The sequence below is a fragment of the Bufo bufo genome, chromosome 5, assembly GCF_905171765.1.
Source record: "Bufo bufo chromosome 5, aBufBuf1.1, whole genome shotgun sequence".
NCBI lineage: Eukaryota > Metazoa > Chordata > Amphibia > Anura > Bufonidae > Bufo > Bufo bufo.
The window spans coordinates 471,823,840-471,846,002 of record NC_053393.1 but is presented as its reverse complement, the minus strand read 5'-3'; the positions used below and the strand labels follow the sequence as shown (position 1 = coordinate 471,846,002).

At 44.1% G+C, this 22,163-nt stretch overlaps 1 protein-coding gene across 1 annotated transcript in view; it reads left to right on the top strand.

Moving 5' to 3' along the window:
• The window catches only part of XYLB (xylulokinase), a 298,115-nt gene that overhangs the window by 134,364 nt on the left and 141,588 nt on the right, over positions 1-22,163 (top strand). The window contains exons 13-15 of the mRNA XM_040434104.1: positions 315-430; positions 1,936-2,009; positions 11,005-11,101. Of these exons, the coding sequence (XP_040290038.1) occupies positions 315-430; positions 1,936-2,009; positions 11,005-11,101 (287 nt within the window). The remainder of the gene's footprint in view (positions 1-314; positions 431-1,935; positions 2,010-11,004; positions 11,102-22,163) is intronic.

Here is a 22,163-nt window from a genome sequence, read left to right as displayed (position 1 = left end):
TTTTTATTTGGTGATAAACCTAAATGTTACCTATAAATATGATTCACAGCAGCTATTAAACAAGCCTATAACTGCCCCTCAAAATTAACCTGTAATTATAATCATTCCTTTCCAGTGGATCATCTTTCATCATCCAGTCATTTGTGTCACCATCACAATCACAAAGTAACATCCCCTTAGCTTATTGGTCTCTAGAGACAAATGCAATTTTGGGATTATTTAGTTTTTGGAGCCAAAGCGAGGTCACCTCTTCATTACAACGTGTGGCAACATCTGCTTTATGCCTCCTTTAATGTTTTTTCTTTGCTTCCTAGTTTTAAAAATGGTTCCCTGATGAGAGAGAAAATCAGAGACAACTGTTCATCTGCCTCCTGGGAAGAGTTTTCTACCATTTTGAGATCGACTCCACCTGGAAACAATGGCCATATAGGTATTTCTATAAATATAGTGCACATTGCCCTGCCCGGAAAATAACCTGGTGAAATGGACAAATACTGTATAGCGATATGCACAAAAGCTAAAGGATATATATAACCAAGTCATATAAACTCTGCATTCTGTTACATCTACCATACCAACCAGGAAATACACAGTACACAATTAATCCAAATATATATTTTATTAATTCATCTCAAATAATACAGTATTAAAAAGTCAGTAGCAGTATACATATACAAAAGAACAGAACCACAATGGGCATGTAATGCACCAAGAAGAGATCCCATCAATGAACTAAGCGCAGACCATGCTGCACCTATAATACAACATTCATTAGGGGATAACGTGCACTAGGCACTTTAAATGTTATTTATTGTAGGAGGCTTGAGTGTCGAGGAGAGCGTAGACAGCATGCAGCTTTGATGTGCCTTTGGTTCCCCTTCCCCTACCGGCCTTGGTCACGGGCACACCCTCTGCCCTTTGTACATTATTATATTAAAGGGGTTGCCCCACAAAAATATTCTACAGTTTTCAAACCAGCACCTGGATTTGAATTCTTTTGTAATTTCATGTAATAAAACATTTAGCATAGCCACCTTATGGCTATCTTTATAGCGCCACCTGCAGTTTATTTTCTTATTTCTTTGTCCGTCTCACTGAGAAGGCTGCATATGCTCAGTTTAATTGTTCAACTGCCTCCTGAGCTGTGATGGGGAGAGAGCTGCAGCAGAAAAGACACTCCCCTTGGGCTGTCAGCTTGATATAAATCTAACAGAGCAATTCATAGGGAGATCTCTGGATCCATGTGAGGTGCAGGGCTGGTTCTAGCTTCATTAGGCCCCTTTCACATGAGTGAGTTTTCCGCGCGGGTGCGATGCCTGAAGTGAACGCATAGTATCCGCACTGAATCCTGACCCATTCATTTCAATGGGTCTGTGTACATGAGCATTTTTTTTCACACATCAGTTCTGCGTTGCGTGAGAATCGCAGCATGTTTTATAGTCTGCGTTTTTCACGCAGCCCTGGCCCCATAGAAGTGAGTGGGGCTTCAGTGAAAAACGGATTGCATCTGGATGTGATGCGTTTTTCACTGATTGTTACTAGGAGATGTTGTTTGTAAACAATCAGTTTTTTTCATGCCTATGAAAAACTCCTGAAAACGCATTGCACCCGCGCGGAAGAAACTGAACTCAATGCAATCGCAGACAAAACTGACTGAACTTGCTTGCAAAATGGTGCGAGTTTCACTGAACGCATCCTGAGCCAATCCGTATAGTTTGTATGAGAGAAGCCTTAGAAAGAGTTTGTCATGTACTATATATGTATGATTTTAAGTTTGTAGGATTTATTACTATGGTATTTCTCACATGCTTCTAGTGTGCAGTACCACTCTTAGCCTCCAGATGCCACCCTAGAGCTTCTCTACTCAACCTCAATGGTATACATGACAAAATATTATTTTACTGCTGACACTAATATTTTATGTTTGTTTCTTAGGCTTTTACTTTGATGTAATGGAAATCACCCCACAAGCTGTTGGTGTTCACAGGTTCAATGCTGAAAACCTAAAGGTACATTATAATGAGCAAGACGCTTAGACTGACTTTCACGCTGAAGATGCGTTCACACATGGCTGATTCGTTGCAGAAGCTTCTATGATTTAAAAAAATCCATCACATGTTTGAATAGATTGGTTTCTGATGATTTCTGCAAGCCCTGTATAGATAAAAGTTGCAGAAATTTCTGCAACAAGCTAGCCATGTGTGAATATTCAGTTTCAAGCTCTGTACTTCAATGACAACATTCCATTATTTTTTTTAAGTAGGTCTACTATCCAGTTTTAATCCAAATTAGCAGGCAAAACATACTGGCTCCAGTCTCCTGCTTTATAGTACCCCAAAATAGGGTACTTTCCAATTGTTTCTTGTTGCAGATAGCTGGAACTTATAAATAAACGACCAACTGGCTTGATCCCAAACTAAGGAGCATATAGGTGAGCCCTATAAAACCCTAAGAGCTCTCCCTGACTGCTATGCACATGCAAGGGTCTCAATGGTAGACGATTGCATGCCCACGTACCTAAGACTGTGTGACACCTGAAAACCCTATAATAGTGAGGGGACACGACCACCGGCTCCCTGCACTTAATACGGACGGAGTCAGGGTCATCTAGAATCAAGCCAGCAAGGAAACTCAATAAAGGAAAAGACTTATCTGAGCAAGCAGCAGCAGCCTCCAGCAGTGAACCCTTCATCCAGGAAGTAGTATAAACCGCAAAGTGAGGCAGTATGGGAGGGAATATAAAGGAAGACGATTAGTCTAAATAAGTGACACCTGGCAGAAGGAAAGGAGATGACAAAGTGAAACCAAAACAAAGAACGTCATACAAGAGGTAGAGAAGAACGTCAGCCAGACCTTCTCACAGAACTGGCGGTGACAATAATGTACTGATGTATTGAAGAACCCAATTTATCTCTGTATGGATCAGTTAGGGTTAACCATCCTGACTCTGCCCCTATAGGAAGAAAGGTGATGGACTTCTGTTCCCTAGTTTTGAATAGCCGAGGAGGTGAGAGGAGCTACATGTGCTCACTTCTTGGAGCTTTGCATAAAGAGATTAATCTCTACTTTACAGTACTCCAGAAAAGAGAGAGAAAGCACTAGAAGGTCCAGAATCTGCAAGGCTGAGCATTGGAATCAGTCAGCAAGGTATTCACTGCTTAAGGCACATAAAGACTTTACTACAGTGAGAGGGACATTACCAATATACCCTTCCACACTTTGATACAGTCCTGGCCAGCGGTATCTTAACCCTGTACCCTCCAGCTTGAAATTAGAGATACGTTTACGAAAACTTTATTGTCAACCTTAGATTCTGCAGAGAGGGACTTTGGAGAAATAAAGGAAAGAAGTGCTACGACCCCCATCCTTGTTTATATTCATACATCGCTATCTGGGAAGATTTCTTCTGTGAATTGTTAGGAGTTTTGATAACATTGGATGTACTACAACTCCCAATCTACACTTTAGTAAGAGAGAGACTTCTCTATTTTCTACGAGTGGCTTGGTTACTGACTCCAGCACCATTCGCTGGCCACAGCACCTACATCTCATGTCTTGCACCTATACAACACTCATAACGCCAAGGGCATCCCCAACTACCACCAGGAAGGAGCTCCCACTTCAGGGTGTTCCCCGAGGGAGGAAAGGGTGCACCCTCCTGTTACTCTCCGGCCCCATATCATGGTTGCAATACCCAGACTCCCGCAGTTCTACTGATCCAGACCTAAATTACCCTCAAAGTAACTTATAGTATGGGGAGAACAGAATGTTGTTACCCTAAGGGTCCATTCACACGTCCGTTTTTTCTTTCCTGATCTGTTCCGTTTTTTGCGGAACAGATCAGTACCAGATCTGGACCCATTCATTTTCAATGGGTCCTGGAAAAAAACGGACAGCACAATGTGTGCTGTCCGTTTCCGTTGTTCCGTTCCGCATGTCCGTTTAAATATAAAACATGTCCTATTCTTTTCCTGGAAAATCGGATCCTGGTACAATACAAAGTCAATGGATCCGCAAAAAACGGATGACATACGGATGTCATTCCGTATGTCATCCGTTTTATACGGAATCCGTTCCTGGAAATTACATTAAATTATTTTTTTTTTTTAAAGAAGTCCAAACAACTTTATTTGCTTATTGAAATTTATACATGTTGCGGATCCGCAAAAAACGGATGAAATACGGATGACATACGGAAACATTTTCAGGAACAACGGATCCGCAAAAAACGGACCGAAAATCGGATTATAGAAAAATACTGACGTGTGAATGTAGCCTAATACTGACTCCAAAATACAACCTTAGGTCGCATTCAGATGACTGTGTTTTGCGGTCCACAAATTGCCGTGTGCACTCTGCATTTTGCGGAAAGCGCGTGGCCAGCCCTATGATAGAAATGCCTATTCTTGTCCGCAATTGCAGCCAAGAATAGGACATGCTCTATCTTTTTTGCTAGACTACAGAACGGAAGTATGGACATGGACAGCACACGGAGTGCTGTCTGCATCTTTTGCGGCCCTATTGAAGTGAATGGGTCTGCATCCATCCGCAAAATTCTGGAACAAATGCGGACATATAGGGTTGTGTGAATGATCCCTTACACGTATTGACCAACGTTTACTTAGGTGAGTGTGGCCAGATTTTAGCTGTAAATTTTGCATAGTTTGGAGCATCTAGGGTAAGAGAGATTACCTGTGCCTAACCTGATAAAAGATTGTTACTGGGAGTTACGTGGCTTATGTGACATTTTGTACCTAAAAGTGTGCTACAATTTGGGCGTTAAATCCTTTCTCAGACTAAGGGTCCATTCACACATCCGTATGTGTTTTGCGGATCAGCGGATCCACAAAACACGGACACCGGCAATGTGTCCGCACATTGCCGGGACTATAATAAAAAATGCTTAATCTTGTCCGCAATTGTGGACAAGAATAGGATATGTTCTATTTTTTTCGGGAACCAAATTGCAGACCCGAAAGTGCATAGAAATGAATGGGTCCGCAATTCCGTTCCATTGCGGACGTGTGAATGGAGCCTAAGGGCTTGTTCACACACCATTGCCCCTCCGTGCCCGTGCTGTGGACCGCAAATTGCAGTCCGCAATGCACGGGCACCGGCTGTGGGGCTGCCGCATGTGGATCGCGACCCCATTCACTTGAATGGGGTCCACGATCCGTCCGTTCTGCAAAAAGATAGAGCAAGTTCTATCTTTTTGCGGTGCGGAAGCACAGAACGGAACCCACGAAAGCACTCTGTAGTTCTTCCGTAGGGTTCCGTGCTTCTGTTCCGTTCCGCACCGCATCTCCGGGTTTGCGGACCCATTCAAGTGAATGGGTCTGCATCCGTGATGCGGAATGCACACGGCCGGTGCCCCGTGTATTGCGGACCCGCCATATGCTGGCTGCAATACGGCAACGGAGGGGCAACGGCCGTGTGAAATAGCTCTAAGCCAAAAAATTGTTGGTAAACAGTTAGACAAAATTGTCTATTTCTGCACCAAATTTATCTAAGTTTATGTTTTCTACAGGATTAGTAAATCTGCCCCATAACCACATTATAGAAATATCTTATAGCTGTATACTTATACAGGTTCTTCTAAAAAAATTAGACTTTCATATATTTTAGATTCATTACACACAACTGAAGTAGTTCAAGCCTTTTCTTCTTTTAATATTGATGATTTTGGCATACAGCTCATAAAAACCCAAAATTCCTATCTCAAAAAATTAGCATATTTCATCCGACCAATAAAAGAAAAGTGTTTTTAATACAAAAAAAGTCAACCTTCAAATAATTAAGTTCAGTTATGCGCTCAATACTTGGTCGGGAATCCTTTTGCAGAAATGACTGCTTCAATGCGGCGTGGCATGGAGGCAATCAGCCTGTGGCACTGCTGAGGTGTTATGAAGGCCCAGGATGCTAGCGGCCTTAAGCTCATCCAGAGTGTTGGGTCTTGCGTCTCTCAACTTTCTCTTCCCAATATCCCACAGATTCTCTATGGGGTTCAGGTCAGGAGAGTTGGCAGGCCAATTGAGCACAGTAATATCATGGTCAGTAAACCATTTACCAGTGGTTTTGGCACTGTGAGCAGGTCCCAGGTCGTGCTGAAAAATGAAATCTTCATCTCCATAAAGCTTTTCAGCAGATGGAAGCATGAAGTGCTCCAAAATCTCCTGATAGCTAGCTGCATTGACCCTGCCCTTGATAAAACACGGTGGCTCTGGATGTTTCTACTCCAGACTCAGTCCACTGCTTCCGCAGGTCCCCCAAGGTCTGGAACCGGTCCTTCTCCACAATCTTCCTCAGGGTCCGGTCACCTCTTCTCGTTGTGCAGCGTTTTCTGCCACACTTTTTCCTTCCCACAGACTTCCCACTGAGGTGCCTTGATACAGCACTCTGGGAACAGCCTATTCGTTCAGAAATTTCTTTCTGTGTCTTACCCTCTTGCTTGAGGGTGTCAATGATGGCCTTCTGGACAGCAGTCAGGTCGGCAGTCTTACCCATGATTGCGGTTTTGAGTAATGAACCAGGCTGGGAGTTTTTAAAAGCCTCAGGAATCTTTTGCAGGTGTTTAGAGTTAATTAGTTGATTCAGATGATTAGGTTAATAGCTCGTTTAGAGAACCTTTTCATGATATGCTAATTTTTTGAGATAGGAATTTTGTGTTTTCATGAGCTGTATGCCAAAATCATCAATATTAAAACAAGAAAAGGCTTGAACTACTTCAGTTGTGTGTAATGAATCTAAAATATATGAAAGTCTAATGTCTATCAGTACATTAGGGTTGTTGCGGGTATCGAAATTTCGATACCCAATCGATACTTTTGTCCCGGTATCGATACGATACCGGGATTTCCGTTTTTTCGATACTGGGCTGCGCTTCTGCGCAGTCTAGTATCTCTGAACATGAGCGCGCTGCTATCGGCGCGCTCATGTTCTCTCTCAGCAGCACGGGGAGAAGGAAGCTGTCCTCCCTCCCCCTGTGCTGCTGCCGATGCCACCAATGAGAAGAGAGGGGCGGAGGAGGGGCGGCAATGAGAAGAGAGGGGCGGAGGAGGGGCGGCAATGAGAAGAGAGGGGGTGGAGGAGGGGCGGCAATGAGAAGAGAGGGGCGGAGGAGGGGCGGGCGCACTGCGCCACCAATGATAGGATTACTATCGGAGCGATGGGAGGAGACATCAGCTTCACTAGTGGGCGTTCCTTTTCCCTGCGCTGCGATTGGACAGCGCTACAGCCAGGGAGAAGGAACGCCCACTAGTGAAGCTGATGTCTCCTCCCATCGCTCCGATAGTAATCAGCAGCATGTGGAGCAGGAGAGGAGACAGTAATGGGGCACTGCGGGCGAACGGAGCGGCGCCCAGGACTAAATGGTGAGTGCTGAGACATCGCTGGGCGCCGCTCTGTGTGGCCTAATAGTGAAAGTCTGGACTCATATACAGTAGTCAGTCTTTAACACATACAGGAGGCGGGTGCCGGCAGCAGAATCGCATTGCCGGCACCCTGCCCCTGACAGGGAGCTGCGATCAGCGGCAGTTAACTGCCGCTGATCTGCTAGTACCCGCCTCCTGTATAAAGGGGTAAAATCATTGGTGGTGCAGTGTGCCCCCCCCCCCCTCAATCCCCCCATCCCATTAAAATCATTGGTGGCACAGTGCGCCGGCCCCTCTCAACCCTCCAGTATTAAAATCATTGGTGGCAGTGGCCACAGGGACCTCTCCACTCCCCCTCATTGGTGGTGCAGTGGCAGCTTCTGATCGGAGCCCCAGCTGTGTAAGCCTGGGGCTCCGATAGGTTACCATGGCAGCCAGGACGCTACAGAAGCCCTGGTTGCCATGGTAACATCCCTGATGCTGTGTGCACAGAGCAGCAGGGACAGTGTGGAGTCCTATTCACCCTGATAGAGATCTATCAGGGTGAATAGGAAAAGGGATGAAAGATCCCAGGTTCTAGACCCTAAGGGGGGAAATAGTTATTAAATAAAAAGTGAAAAAAAAAAAACACTAAAATATGAAGTATAAATCACCCCCCTTTTCCCAATTTCACATATAAAATATATAAATAAACATATTACATCGCCACGTCAGAAAAGTCCAAACTATTAAAATATAAAAAAAAAATCTAGGTGGTGAATGCCGGAACAGAAAAAATAAAATAAAAACTGCGCGATTCGCCATTTTTAAAAATGAGGAATGCACGTGGCTTTTTTTGTTTATTTTTTTCGCGTGGTATCGAATGGTATCGAGTATCGCAATACTTTTTCATGGTATCGAAACCGAATCAAAAATTTGGTATCGCAACAACTCTACAGTACATTACAGAAAATAATGAACTTTATCACAATATGCTAATTTTTTTAGAAGAACCTGTATATTACAAACATCTTAAAGGAACTAATTCATTATAGCATTGATGTTATCCCCAACCATTGCCAAACAGCGTAGCAGGGGCCGCATGCTTCATTAGTTACATAGCCGCAGAGGCTTATCCGTATGAGCGACTGCATAGCGCTGCAGTTCATACCATTACCAGGTACAGATGACCCACTGTGCCTATGTAAACAGTGTGGTGATTGGCAAATGTCCTGGTTGACCCCACAAACTAGTGCACCAGTAGTAACCTTGTTGAAACTACCACACCCTTTATCTTTTTGACCATATCTGCAAATGTCACAAATGTCATAACCTAGATAAATCTGCTATTCACTTCCTCTTCATATATTATAGCATTGAACTGTTCAGGTGACATAGCTGCTTAGTGCGGATATACTGTAATGGCCGGTTTACATGGCTTGATTTCTGGGTCAATTATCAGGAACAAACGTTTGTACAAACCCTTGTTCCAGATATTCGGCCTGTGTAAAGGTGCTGCAGATCACCCAATGAACAAGCAAAATGATCATTCATGGGGTGAAATGATCCTTGGTGTGGACACCTCAATCATTGTTTCTGCACAGCAGACTGTGCTATGCAAACAGAAATCTGCTGCCCAGAAACAATGACTTTGTATGAGGATGAGCATTAGTGCAGTCATCGGGTGCACGACAAAGGGTCCCTTAAAGTACATTTTTGTCGTGACGCCAGTTGCAGTGAAGCAACAAGGGCACAGGGCCTCTTTTAGTGATACTGTGGATAGTACCCAGGTGTAGGAATGCCAGAGTGGTGTAGGGCAGCCTATAAGGTCCCTTACGGTGCTCCTACCTGGATACGCTGGACCCCAGGCGTTGCCATCCAAAAGCAGAAAAAAGGGGTAGTAGTAGGGGATGAAGAAAACTTGAGTCCAGACCTTGTATATAGTTGAACAGCAGCTTTATTTGAATTAACGTTCAACAGTCTTCAAACTATATCTTGAAACTGTGGCAGGCAAACTCCTCTCTTCTACATCTGTTGCTCTCTGGCTCTGCTGTACTGACAGGATAGCTCTATAACTTAGCTTTCTCTGGGTGTGCAACTTCTCTTTGTAGTCTGATTCTAAACTGTCCATGGAACTTTACTTCTGGCTTCAGAGGCTTCAAGCTTCTGCCTCCATGTCCAGCAGAGCTGAAGGTGCTCTAGCTGGTCCAGACAGGGCCCGTCCAACAAGGACGTGCTCATGCGTCCTTCCCCATAGCAGGGGGTAAGCTAGAATTTCCCCTAGAAGGGGGTAAGCTAAACTGACCTCTAGCTAGGACACGCCCACCACACTACAGAGGGGGGTTTTAGAATGGAAGGAAAAGCTCCTTTCTCTGTGCTTTTATTGTGTAAAAAAAACCGATTTGATAGATATGAAAATTAACCTTAGATGAGTCCTGTCCCTGAAATGAGTCCAGCATGAAGGAGCCCAGCACCGCCCTGCATCCTCCGAATTTCCTCCTTGCTCCCCGACGTCACAAAGCTAGAGCGCCGGCATCTCGCGATGCACGAGGTAGCGCATGGACAGTGTTGGCATAGTGTTCCTTCCCTGTGCTGGCATCAGCCTCGGAACGAACTGTGCATGCGCTAGCTTGCACATCACCAGATTATGGCGCTCTAGCTTTGTGACGTCAGGGAGCAAGGAGGAGATTCGGAGGATGCGGCGCGATGCTGGGCTCCTTCACGCTGGACTCATCTCAGGGACAGGACACATCTCAGGTTAATTTGCATATCTATCAAATCGTTTTATTTGACACAATAAAAGCACACAGAGCTATGGGGACTGGGTATTGCGGATGTGCTAGTGGCCATCTAGCAACCCATGTCCTCAGCTCTATACACAAAATCCAGGTGACAGGTTTCCTTTAAAGGGCTTCTGTCAGCAGATTTGTACCGATGAAACTAGCTGACCTGGTGGCATTGCGCTTGGCATCTGTGTTGGTCCCATGTTCATATGTGCTCGCATTACTGAGAATAATTATGTTTTAATATATACAAATCAGCCTCTAGGAGCAACGGGGGCGTTGTCGTTACATCTACAGGCTCTGCTCTCTCTGTAACTGCTGCATCCTTTTCAGGTAGAGCGGCAGTGAAAACATCATCATGCCTAGCCCTGTCAATCAAAGTGGAGAGGGCATGACCGTTGCAGATAGAGCAGAGCCCCTAGGTGTAATTGCACACCCCCTTTGCTCATTTGCATATAATAAAACATCATTTTTCTCAGTAATGCGGGCACATATTACTGAGAAAAACAGATGACTTCAGCTGCCAAGTGAACATGTAACAGGTCAACCAATTCCCTTTAAGTGGGAAACGGAAGGTGGCCATTTGTTCATCCATACCGCCCTGATGTGGATTAAATAACCATCAATATGTTATCTACCTTACAAATACTAACTGGAGAGCGAGATAACAATCAGCATGGTAACTGCATACCTTATACCGATAGAAGTGACTGAAGGTATCTGTCACATCAGTTAGCAGTCATTTCCAACAATCACATTTTGCTTGCAAATTTATACACACACCATAACTTTTGTGCTTTCTTATTTATTTATTTTAATCAAGGGTGCTTTTAATGTTATGACCCTTTTTAATATCTTATGTTTTATGATAGGTATCAGAATTCCCAAAAGATGTGGAAATCCGAGCACTAATTGAGGGGCAGTTTATGTCTAAGAGGATCTATGCAGAAAGGCTTGGTTATAAAATATGTAAGTTCAACTTTTCTATATTCAGTATCATTTTTATTTAAGGGTTTGTCCTCTGTTTTTCTTAGAAGGGTCCCGTGACAATGAGCTGATCACGTCACTGTGTCCTGCTGGAACCCCCAATGTTCAGATGCAATCTGTTAGGGAACCTAGTAGCAAGTATTCAATTACCCTGCATTGCCCTCATTGCATTACACAAAGTGCTTGTTCACCTTTCGGCATGTTTTCTACAGACACCACGGCGTGGGCAGACCTGCAGTGGTTATAATACATATCTGATCCCCGCCGCTGCGTTCTGTCTGCCCTGCTGCCCCGTCAGCCCTGTAAGTCACGGGACTTCCCCTATCAACATCTGGTTTGACACCGGTTAATGTGATCACTACAGCCAATACAGTCTGTCCACAGCAGTGAGGTGTCCCCCATGTGGCATGTTACTGGGTCATGGCTGGCTCATGACTGCTGCAGCTGTCACGTGACCCAGTCTCAAACCAGATGTTGACATGGGAAGAACCAGGACCTGAAGAGCCAGCGGTGCAGCGATGAAGCTGGAACCCAGTGGGGTGGCTTAGGCAAGAATGATTACCACCTGTCATATTGTGGAGTCTGGAGAAAGCATGCAGAAAGGTGAACAACCCCTTCAAAGGGGTATTCATGTCTCAGCTAGTGTTGAGCAAAGCATTTGAAGCGGAATTCAGTCTGAAGTTTAGGAATGATTTGATTCGCAGTGAATCCAAATTTCCTCGTGCTTGATGGTAATAAATCAGTGGTGGCTGCGCGTGTTACAAAGTGAAAGTAAGAAGCCCGGGATTGTGAGTAATGTTGTGCACACAGCCAAACAGCAGATAGCCATCCCCTGTGATGTTACAGCCCTATAAAACCCTGATCCCGCGCGGTCTCCGTCATTGTCCTGTGAGCTGAGCTTAGAAAGAGACGTTGCAAGCGCTCGTGTGCTAGGGACAGTGTTGCTGATAATGATTAATAGAAGAAAATTGGGGAGGGAGAGTATAGGGAAACTTCAGGGAGAGTGCAGGGAGACTAAGGCTCCATTCAGATGTCCTTAGAATGGGTCACATCCGTTCCGCAATTATCCAGAACGGGTGCGGACTCATTCATTCTCTATGGGGCCGGAAGAGATGCGGAGAGCACGTAGCGTGCATCCGCATTTCCGGAGCGCGGCCCTGATCTTCCGGTCCGCAGCTCCGCAAGAAAGTAGAGCATGCCTTATCCTTGTCCGCAATTGCGGATCCGCAATGCACTACGGACATCTGAATGGAGCCTTATGCTGCATCAGTTTTATTTATTTATTTATTCCTCCATTTACTTATTCCTACATCAGCCGTAAACTAAGATATGAAATTCAATACCAATATGATGGAAGTATTTATTATTCCTGTGCCAGCGTGCCAACCATCCAATACCATTAAGTCTGCATCCTTAGGGGAGCCAGGTCTTAATGATAACCATCCTCATATTTTGCTGGCTTTACTTCTTCCAAATCATCCTTCAAAGTCTTCATGTCCTAGAAAAGTCAGCAAGATGCAGAGAGAGGAGGAGCGGGATGTTCCTGATAACATATTCTCATCGATATTAGATGATGTGGAAAAGGAGGAAAAGCAGATGGCAGGAGAAGTTCTCTCACCTGTAGGGCAGGGGAGCGCTGGGGTTGGAGAAGTGGGTCTTCATTATTAATTGAAAGGCAGCTGCGGGCTAATTGGCCGTGCAGTTCTTCACCAAAACATGGCTGCAACCTGCCCGCAAAGTGGCCGAACCCTAAGGCAGAGTGGCCTCGGTATACCTGATTTATAGTGATTTGTGACAAATTAATTCATAATGAATCAAATTTCTTGTGGAACTTCAGTAAAGCTACTAAATCAATTTTTTCAAAACTTTGCTCACCTCTAGTTAAAACATACCTTTTACTAAAGAAACGCTAAAACTTCATGTCATTCTTTAGCTTATGTGTTTTGCGCATGTAATGCTTAATTATAGCACCATGATATGATAAAGGGCTCATGCACACGACTGTATCCGTTTTGCGGTCTGCAAATCGCGGATCTGCAAAACACGGATACCGGCCGGGTGCATGCCACCATTTCTATTTTAACTCCTGCAGAAATGGCCTATCCTTATCTAAAATATTTTTTGCGGGGGAGCGGAACGGACATACGGATGCAGACAACATACGATGTGCTGTCCTTCTCTTTTTGTGGCCCTATTTTAATGAGTGGGTCTCCATCCGATCCACAAAAAATGTGGTTCAGATGCGGACCTGACATACAGTCGTGTGCATGAGCCCTAAGCATTACATGTCTGAAACATGTAAGCTAAGGAACACTGTGAAGTTTTAATGTTTCTTATGTGAAAGTTAAGTTTGTGGAATATCAGCCAGCACTTGGAGTCCAAAGGATGATCTGTGCTGCCTCTTACTACACCAAGGAATACTATACAGTGCTGGTTTTTGGGTGCGCTCCAGCCACTCTGGTCACCACATAAGACTTGTATTCTAATCTCAGCCTTGAATGGCTGAGATGGCAATACTTATTGAAGTGTTACTTCTTGATTATAACATGTACTGTAGTAACGTCCCTGTTACTAAATGCTTTTTTTTTTACATGGGCTGAGAACTGGGGTAATTATCAGGGATGAATGTTCATATGAATGCTCATTCCCAATAATAACCCCTGTAAAGTTGCCACCGATCACCCAGCGAACAAGCAATTCCTAATAATTGACCCAAGTAAAAATCATGCAGAAGATGTAACTTGTGAGCAGTGGAGTTTTATTTCTGTAGATATACTGACAGGAAGTTTAATCTTCTTCCATTTTACATACTTTTACGTACTTTTTGACTTATTCATTCCTCTCTGATTGTGCTTTATCTCTGTCTGACATTCAATCCTTTCATGTGTAATTTACAGTATGTGATCGGATGTGTATTGTCCAACTAACAATCCTATTGTGAAGTGAATACAACTACTTATTATTATTATTATTATTATTATTAATAATTGTCATTTGCTTGCAGTCTTGTATAATGGAAAGCGCTGTGATATTGTGTACTGTATGGTTATGTCGCACACTAACATTCTAGAGCATTCTCTTAAAGGGGTTCTCCAGCATTTTAAGGAATTTCGGCTGCCCCTTCTCCCCAATAGATCTTTGGAGAAAAGCAATACTTTCATGCTCCCTGCCGCTTGCTTCTGGCTCCTTCGGTTTAGGCCTCATGCACACGGCCGTTGGGAGGCCGCGGCCATATTGCGGCCCGCAAACGGCGGGTCGGCAATCCACGGCCGCCGGCCATGTGCACCACGTATCACGGATGAGGACCCATTTACTTGAATGGGTCTGCAATTCCGGAGATGCGGAACGTGGTGTTTCTGTGGTGTTTCTTTCCGTTGTTCCGCACCGCAAATAAATATGACCTGTCATATTTTTTTGCGGTGCGGACAGACCACGGACCTATTCAAGTTAAATGGGTCCGGCCCGCTGCACGGATGTTGGGTCCCCAATACACGGAACAGCCACACAACGGCCGTGTGCATGTAGCCTTACTGCTGCGTTCACCGCGCACTGGTCCCAACTTGTACACGTTTGGCACGGGCAGAGAGTCATATGTGCTGCTGAAGCCAATGACTGGCCGAAGAGGTCACGTGTCCCCCAGGGGGGACAAGTCGTCGCTGTGGCTACTCATTGGCTGCAGTAGCACGTATCACCCCTGTCCATGACTTAAGTTTACAAGCAGGGACTGACACTCGGAACTGAGTGGCGGGGAGCAGGTAAGTATGCTTCCCTTCACAGGCTGGTTGGAAGAGGGAATCCCAAAATTTCTAATAAAGCTGATAAACTCTGTTAAAGTGGCAAAAAAACATGTTACTGATGGCTGGAGATGCAATGTCGCACAGAGAGGTCTGGTTACCAAATGAACTGTACAATGCCCAAATCTGCTTCCGTAGATCAAGCATGCAGGTTTATTTTAATACAGAGAGTGGAAATAGCTGCTGCAAAGCATCAGACTAATTGAAATTCAGTATATTCGATCCCTCTTTACCCTAACATCTGCCATCTTTGGAACTGCAAATCGCGGTCCACCGTTCCGTTGTCATTCCGCATTACGGATACAGACCTATTCATTTCAATGGGTCTGCAAATCCGGAGATGCGGAACGGAAGCACGGAACCGAACACTACGGAGTGCTTTCTGGGGTTCCGTTCCGTGCTTCCGCACCGCAAAAAGATAGAACATGCTCTATCTTTTTGCGGAACGGAGGGATCGGGGAACCATTCAAGTGAATAGGTCTGCAATCCCCATGCGCCTGCCCCACGGAAGGTGCCCGTGCATTGCGGACCGCGATTTGCAGTTCACAGCACGGGCACAGGACACCAACGGTCGTGTGAACGAGCCCTAAACCATCCTTAGTTATATCTGTGGAAGTTCAGTATTATACAGGTGTTATTAGGGATGGTTTAAGGTGAAATCTTCACCTATCTATGGACTACCGGGTTCATAACTAGTGTGAAGCACGAATATTCGAATAGCGAATTTTTATCACGAATATCGCCAATTCGAAAATTCGCGAATATTTAGAATATAGTGCTATATATTCGTTATATCAAATATTCAGCATTTTTTTCCATCAGAACATGATTCCTCTCTGGTTCTTACTTGTGGGCCAATGAGAAGGAAGCAATGTCAAGTTCACAACAATACTTAGTGCACCAATCAGTAATCTGTAGTCAGACCTGCTAAAATGTGAAGTTGCACATAGTGCGAAAAAATATTCTAATCACTGCCGATTAGCGCAATCGCGAATATATTGGAGCACTTGACTCTATCTGCAGATAAAGCTATTGTAATGTTCTGCCGTGCCAACTATTTTCTCCAGTCTCAGGAGAAACTCATGAAACTTCTAGCAGCTTGAAAAATGTAGCCAAAGTGACCCACGCCTGTATTCCGCGTTACGAATTCGCATTACGCGATTTTTACATTGCTGATTTTTCGCATTCAATAAAATAATCTCGAATTCGCGAAACTCGTGAATATATGACGAATATTCTACAAAATATTTGTGAAATATCGCGAATTCGAATATAGCCCCTGCTCATCACTATTCATGACTGCCTGCCTGATTAAATATTGGAAGTTTTTATTTATTTTTTTAACTCTGCATTATGATCAGACAGCCCAGGAGGCATCTTTTGGGTTCAGGGCTGCCAGATCAGTTAGGAAACCCTGTTCCATGAGGTCTGATCTCTTCCATAACAGAGTAAGTTCGACTATTGTATGCAGATACTCATGCACAAATAGCCATACGTAAATATAAAGATTTGTCTTTAAAGGGATTCTGTCACCTTGTTTTCGGCTATAGCGCTGCAGGCATGCACAGCTAGATCACCGCTAGCATGTCCGCAATATACCGGTCCTATAGGGCTGTGTCCTTTTATTTTGTTTAAAAAATGATTTTAGAGATATGTAAATGAGCTTTGTAAGGAGCCCAAGAAGCTGTACTAACCTTCCTGGTGCCCAGCCACGCCCCCCTGTGAAGGAGCCCAGCACTGCCTGCGTCCTCCGAATCTCCTCCTTTCGTCACAGTTAGATTGCCGTAATCTCACGATGCGCGAGCTTGCGCATGCGCAGTTCCTTCCCTGAGGCCAGCACAGGGAAGGAACACTATACCGGCACTGCGCATGCGCGGAAGATGAACTTTCTCCCCAGTCTCAAGTGTTTTGCAGCATCTCCTAGGTTTTCCTGCTGGATTGCCCTGTATTTAGCTCTATCCATCTTCCCATCAACTCTGACCAGCTTCCCTGTCCCTGCTCATTCACAGGGGAATGAGGGGGGTGATCTGCAGCGTTAGTTTTCAGCCACACATAGGGTTTTGCATTTATGTTAAAAAGTTCAACTTTGGTCTCATCTGACCAGAGCACCTGGTGCTCTGGTCATGCACCATGCATGCTGGGTCCACTCTGCTTTTTATCATTTTTGGTGCCAAAATGGCCTCCATTAAATTCAGGGGATGCAGGTACCGACATGCATGCTGAGCCCACTTTATACCTCTCCTGGTGCCAAATGGCTTCCAATGGATGCAATGAGAGTCCACTTTATACCTCTCCTGGTGCCAAAAGGCTTTCAGTGATTGCAGGGAGAGCAGGCTACAGCTTTATACTTACACTTATTAAAATCAGCCTATGATAAAAAGCAGAGTGGGCCCAGCATGCATGTGGAACCGACACTCCCTGAATTTTATGGTGGTTGTTATCACACATAACAGCTAGCATTTAGTGTTAGGTTCCCGTCTTACAGAGATCGCCTTGACGTGTGGCAGACGGGCCCAAATAATTTTGTACAAAATGTATTTGCCAAGAATATAAATTTTACAAAATAAGTGTAGCATTAGCACCAGAATATTTTCTATTACTATGGCATTGTTGTACTTTATTTGGTTTGCAGAGTGCTGTTGCATTGTTTTTTTTTTTTTGTTTTTTTAGACTTTTGGTCACAATGAATTTTATTTAGGGGTATCACATTGCAGGGGAAGATTACAAATGAATGCCACACTTTTGATTTTTATTTATAAAATTTTTTGAAAACCATGTACCATAAGTCCCCCAATCAGACATCAGATCAAAGCCCAATGAGATGATAATGATTCCCATTAAGCAACCCATGCTCAGATCAGAGAAAAAAAATAAAACAACTTACATTTCCTGCCCAAGCTGCCACTCCTGTCATCCAGCTCTCTTCTTGTTCTTCCTGCTGCTACTGTGCTGTGACCCGACGCCGCACAAATTAAGGTCAAAGACCACCGACATCCTCACGCTGTGCACAATCACACACAGCAAGCGTCCAAGGAAGACCAGGAAGCCGTGAATACAGAGCCCGGGTAGAGCTGCATTTACTGCATCCAGGTCTTCCTGTACTAATGAGCACTTCCATAATGGAATTATTATTCGCCCCATAAGACGCCCCAGTTTTGGGGGGAAAAGTACATCTTATAAGGCGAAAAACACGTTATCATTTTCTTTTCACTACACACATACTTACCACTTTGTGTTGTCTATCACATAAAATCCCAATAAAATACATTTAAGTTTGTGGGTGTAACGTGAATTTTTTTTTGAAAAGTTCAAGGAGTATGAATACTTTTTCAAGGTCGGACTGTGATGTGTAGAGGATCCTGTATTGGTATTACCTGACCAGGGGAAACATTCTCCAGAATAGCATTCCCAATTACCTACCTGACAAGTACTGCTTCCCTGAAAAGGATGTCCCCAGTCACCAGTTGCTTTCCCTGCAGTTCACTTTTCCACTCTCCTATATTTGATGTGTTTCCGCAGTCACTGTGTAGATTTATCATTGCCCTTCAGTAAAAGAAAAGCTCATCACCTGCTCTTGTACCATGTAAGTGGACGAAGGTCTTTCATTCCCCAAGCTGTCATAATCTAAAGGACTGGGCAAATTTTACTGTAATTTTAGGCCAAAACATGGGGTGAATTTATCATGAGGGTAATGTTTAAATCAGTATTGCTTGAGCCTGTGTTGGTATACTTTGCACCAAGTTTAGCAAGTGATGCTCATTTGTGAAATTTTGTCTAGAAATGCTGCTCCACTTTTTTTCTACTAATCTTCTGCCAATTTTCCGACTTTTTAAAAAGTCACAGTAATAGATCTGGAATGATAATCATTAATATGGCTTATCACACCTACTTTCCCACCCACTTTTCAGAATTGAAGTGAGTGAAGTAAAAATGGAAAAAGTCCCCCCCCCCCCCCCCCCCCAAAAAAAAAATCTTTTTTTTTATTTCTTGAAGCCAGAATTCTGGAGTGCAGGGTTTGATAATTCTTCCCCTTCACATTTGTGTTTCAGATACTCTCTGTATACACCAGGAACATGTACAAACCTTCGTGTCCTTAGCCCATAATACTGTACATGCTAAAAAGTGTCCTTTAAGGAAAAGTTCTGTTATATGAGTTGGCATGCTTTTTTGGCATCAATAGTGGGGAAATTAATGGAAACCATACTTAAGGAGAGGATTGTGGAACATCTAAAATCCCATGGATTGAAAGATGAAAAACAGCATGGGTTTACTTCAGGGAGATCATGTCAAACTAATCGTATTGATTTTTTTGATTGGGTGACTAAAACAATAGATGGCGGAAGTGCAGTAGACATCGCTTATCTAGACTTCAGTAAGGCTTTCGATACTGTCCCACATAGAAGGCTTATCAATAAAGTGCAGTCATTGGGTTTGGACTCCCATATTGTTGAATGGATTAGGCAGTGGCTGAGGGACAGGCAACAGAGGGTTGTAGTCAATGGAGTATATTCAGACCAAGGTCTTGTTACCAGTGAGGTACCTCAGGGATCTGTTCTGGGACCCATATTGTTTAATATCTTTATCAGCGAAATTGCGGAAGGCCTCGATGGTAAGGTGTGTCTTTTTGCTGATGACACAAAGATTTGTAACAGGGTTGATGTTCCTGGAGGGATACACCAAATGGAAAAGGATTTAGGAAAACTAGAGGAATGGTCAAAAATCTGGCAACTAAAATTTAATGTGGATAAGTGCAAAATAATGCACCTGGGGTGTAAAAACCCAAGAGCAGAATATAAAATCAGTGAAACAGTCCTAACCTCAGTATCTGAGGAAAGGGATTTAGGGGTCATTATTTCAGAAGACTTAAAGGTAGGCAGATAATGTCATAGAGCAGCAGGAAATGCTAGCAGAATGCTTGGGTGTATAGGGAGAGGAATTACCAGTAGAAAGAGGGAGGTGCTCATGCCGCTCTACAGAGCACTAGTGAGACCTCATCTGGAGTATTGTGCGCAGTACTGGAGACCATATCTCCAGAAGGATATTGATACTTTGGAGAGAGTTCAGAGAAGAGCTACTAAACTAGTACATGGATTGCAGGGCAAAACTTACCAGGAAAGATTAAAGGACCTTAACATGTATAGCTTGGAAGAAAGACGAGACAGAGGGGATATGATAGAAACTTTTAAATACATAAAGGGAATCAACAAGGTAAAAGAGGAGAGAATATTTAAAAGAAGAAAAACTGCTACAAGAGGACATCGTTTTAAATTAGAGGGGCAAATTTTTAAAAGTAATATCAGGGAGTATTACTTTACTGAGAGAGTAGTGGATGCATGGAATAGCCTTCCTGCAGAAGTGGTAGCTGCAAATACAGTGAAGGAGTTTAAGCATGCATGGGATAGGCATAAGGCCATCCTTCATATAAGATAGGGCCTGGGGCTAGTCATAGTATTCAGTATATTGGGCAGACTAGATGGGCCAAATGGTTCTTATCTGTCGACACATTCTATGTTTCTATGAATTGAAAAGAACACAAGTTTTAACGCTGGAATATCCTGTGATAGGAGTCAGTAGGTGACATATGCATTTGTACAGTACAACATACAGCTGCAAAATGTACATCGTGGCTATTTCTGTGAACAGAGTCTTAACAATCATTCAGTAACATAATGTAAAAAATGGGAAATTAATCTGTGTCCTATATGAGAACATCACTAAGCACTGCGGCTGCTGCTGACCAATATCCGCTCCATAGCTGTATGAGCCGTGGGGATTATAAGTACGTTGTTTCTTCATAAGGCAGAAAGTTAGCTGCAGTTGTAAAGTTTGCAATCTCTTACAGTCCTCGTGGACTCAATAAAACAAAATTGGACAGGGAGCTCTAGATCAAAAATCTTGGAGTTTCTGTTCTGAAAATACACAAAGTGTGCTTGTTTGGAAGAGCAATAAAACTGAGCTATGTAATGTAAGTCGTTACTTTTCCATCACTGCAATAACGCAATTTAAAGTTAACCCGTAAGCTCTGTTTTTGTTATATAACCCGCCCACTGTACCCCTGTAATGAAGTCAAGCATTTCCTGCCTGAATCCCACCTCCTGAATTTGATTGATGTTCCCTGTCACAAGGAACATCATCCCTTTACATGCGCTGTTCTGTTGCATCTCCAGCGCATGCTCAGTCGGGTTTGGTGTATAGCACCTGGAGCTTGTCTCTGGAAAGGTTGTGTGCATTGCTGGAGCACAGAGGGCTGGGAGTGGGCTCTTTTGTTGCGTGGTGATTGCACCTTGAAGCAAGGTGCTATACACTAAACGTGACTGAGCAGGGGCAGGAAATGCGACAGAACGGTGCCTGTGTGAGATCGTCAAGGGCAAGAGGATGATATTTCTTGTAATAGGGAACGTCGATCAAGATGCAGGAGATGGAGTTCAAACGGGGAATGCTTAACTTCAAGGAAGAAACTGGCAGCCCCCTTGAATTCAAGAGGCTAATTTGCATACACCGCAAGTCTGGATTAAAGTTGATTTTCCGCAGATTGGACAGGTTGGAAAAAGGAAGCAAGAGGAGCAACATGAGCAGATTGAAAAGGTACTGTAGGCAGGTTATACACAAGAATGACCTGACAGGTCCCCATTAATATGTGCTGAAATGCTTTAATAGTGGCCATGATTTAGTGGCTTTAAAGCAAAATTTAGTCTTCAGACCAGGGGCGTTGCTAGGGTCTCAAAGGCTCCGGGGCCCAAGCCCCACTGAATATGGCCCAGTTCTCTAAGGCTACTTTCACACTTGCGGTAGCTTTCTCCTGCAGGCTGTTCTGGCGGGGTAAAAGCCTGCTGGATGCGTGCTACTGTTCCGCCGGAGGTCCGCTCCAGCCCTATTCTCTATAATTGGCGGGGAGGGGGGGGGGGGGCGGAGGTCTGGTCGCAGCACGGCAAACATGCCGAGAGGCGGCTGAAATAAAACTGCAGCTTGCTGTATTTTTTTTCAGCCCACCTCTCGGCACGTTGCCGTACTCCCCGGGAAGTTGACCCTCCCCGCGCACACCGCATTTTGCTGTACTTGCTATACAGCAGCACATACAGTAACTCTCACATCCAGGGCATCCCAGATGACGTCTCCTCTGATGTACATCTTCTCTGTCATCATCTTCTCCATTCGGTCCAGACAACTTCTCTCAGCTGCCTCGTCTCTGCAGAATGTGACACACAGACATCTTAGCTTCCTCACTTTTCTATCATCATCCCATGTAAATA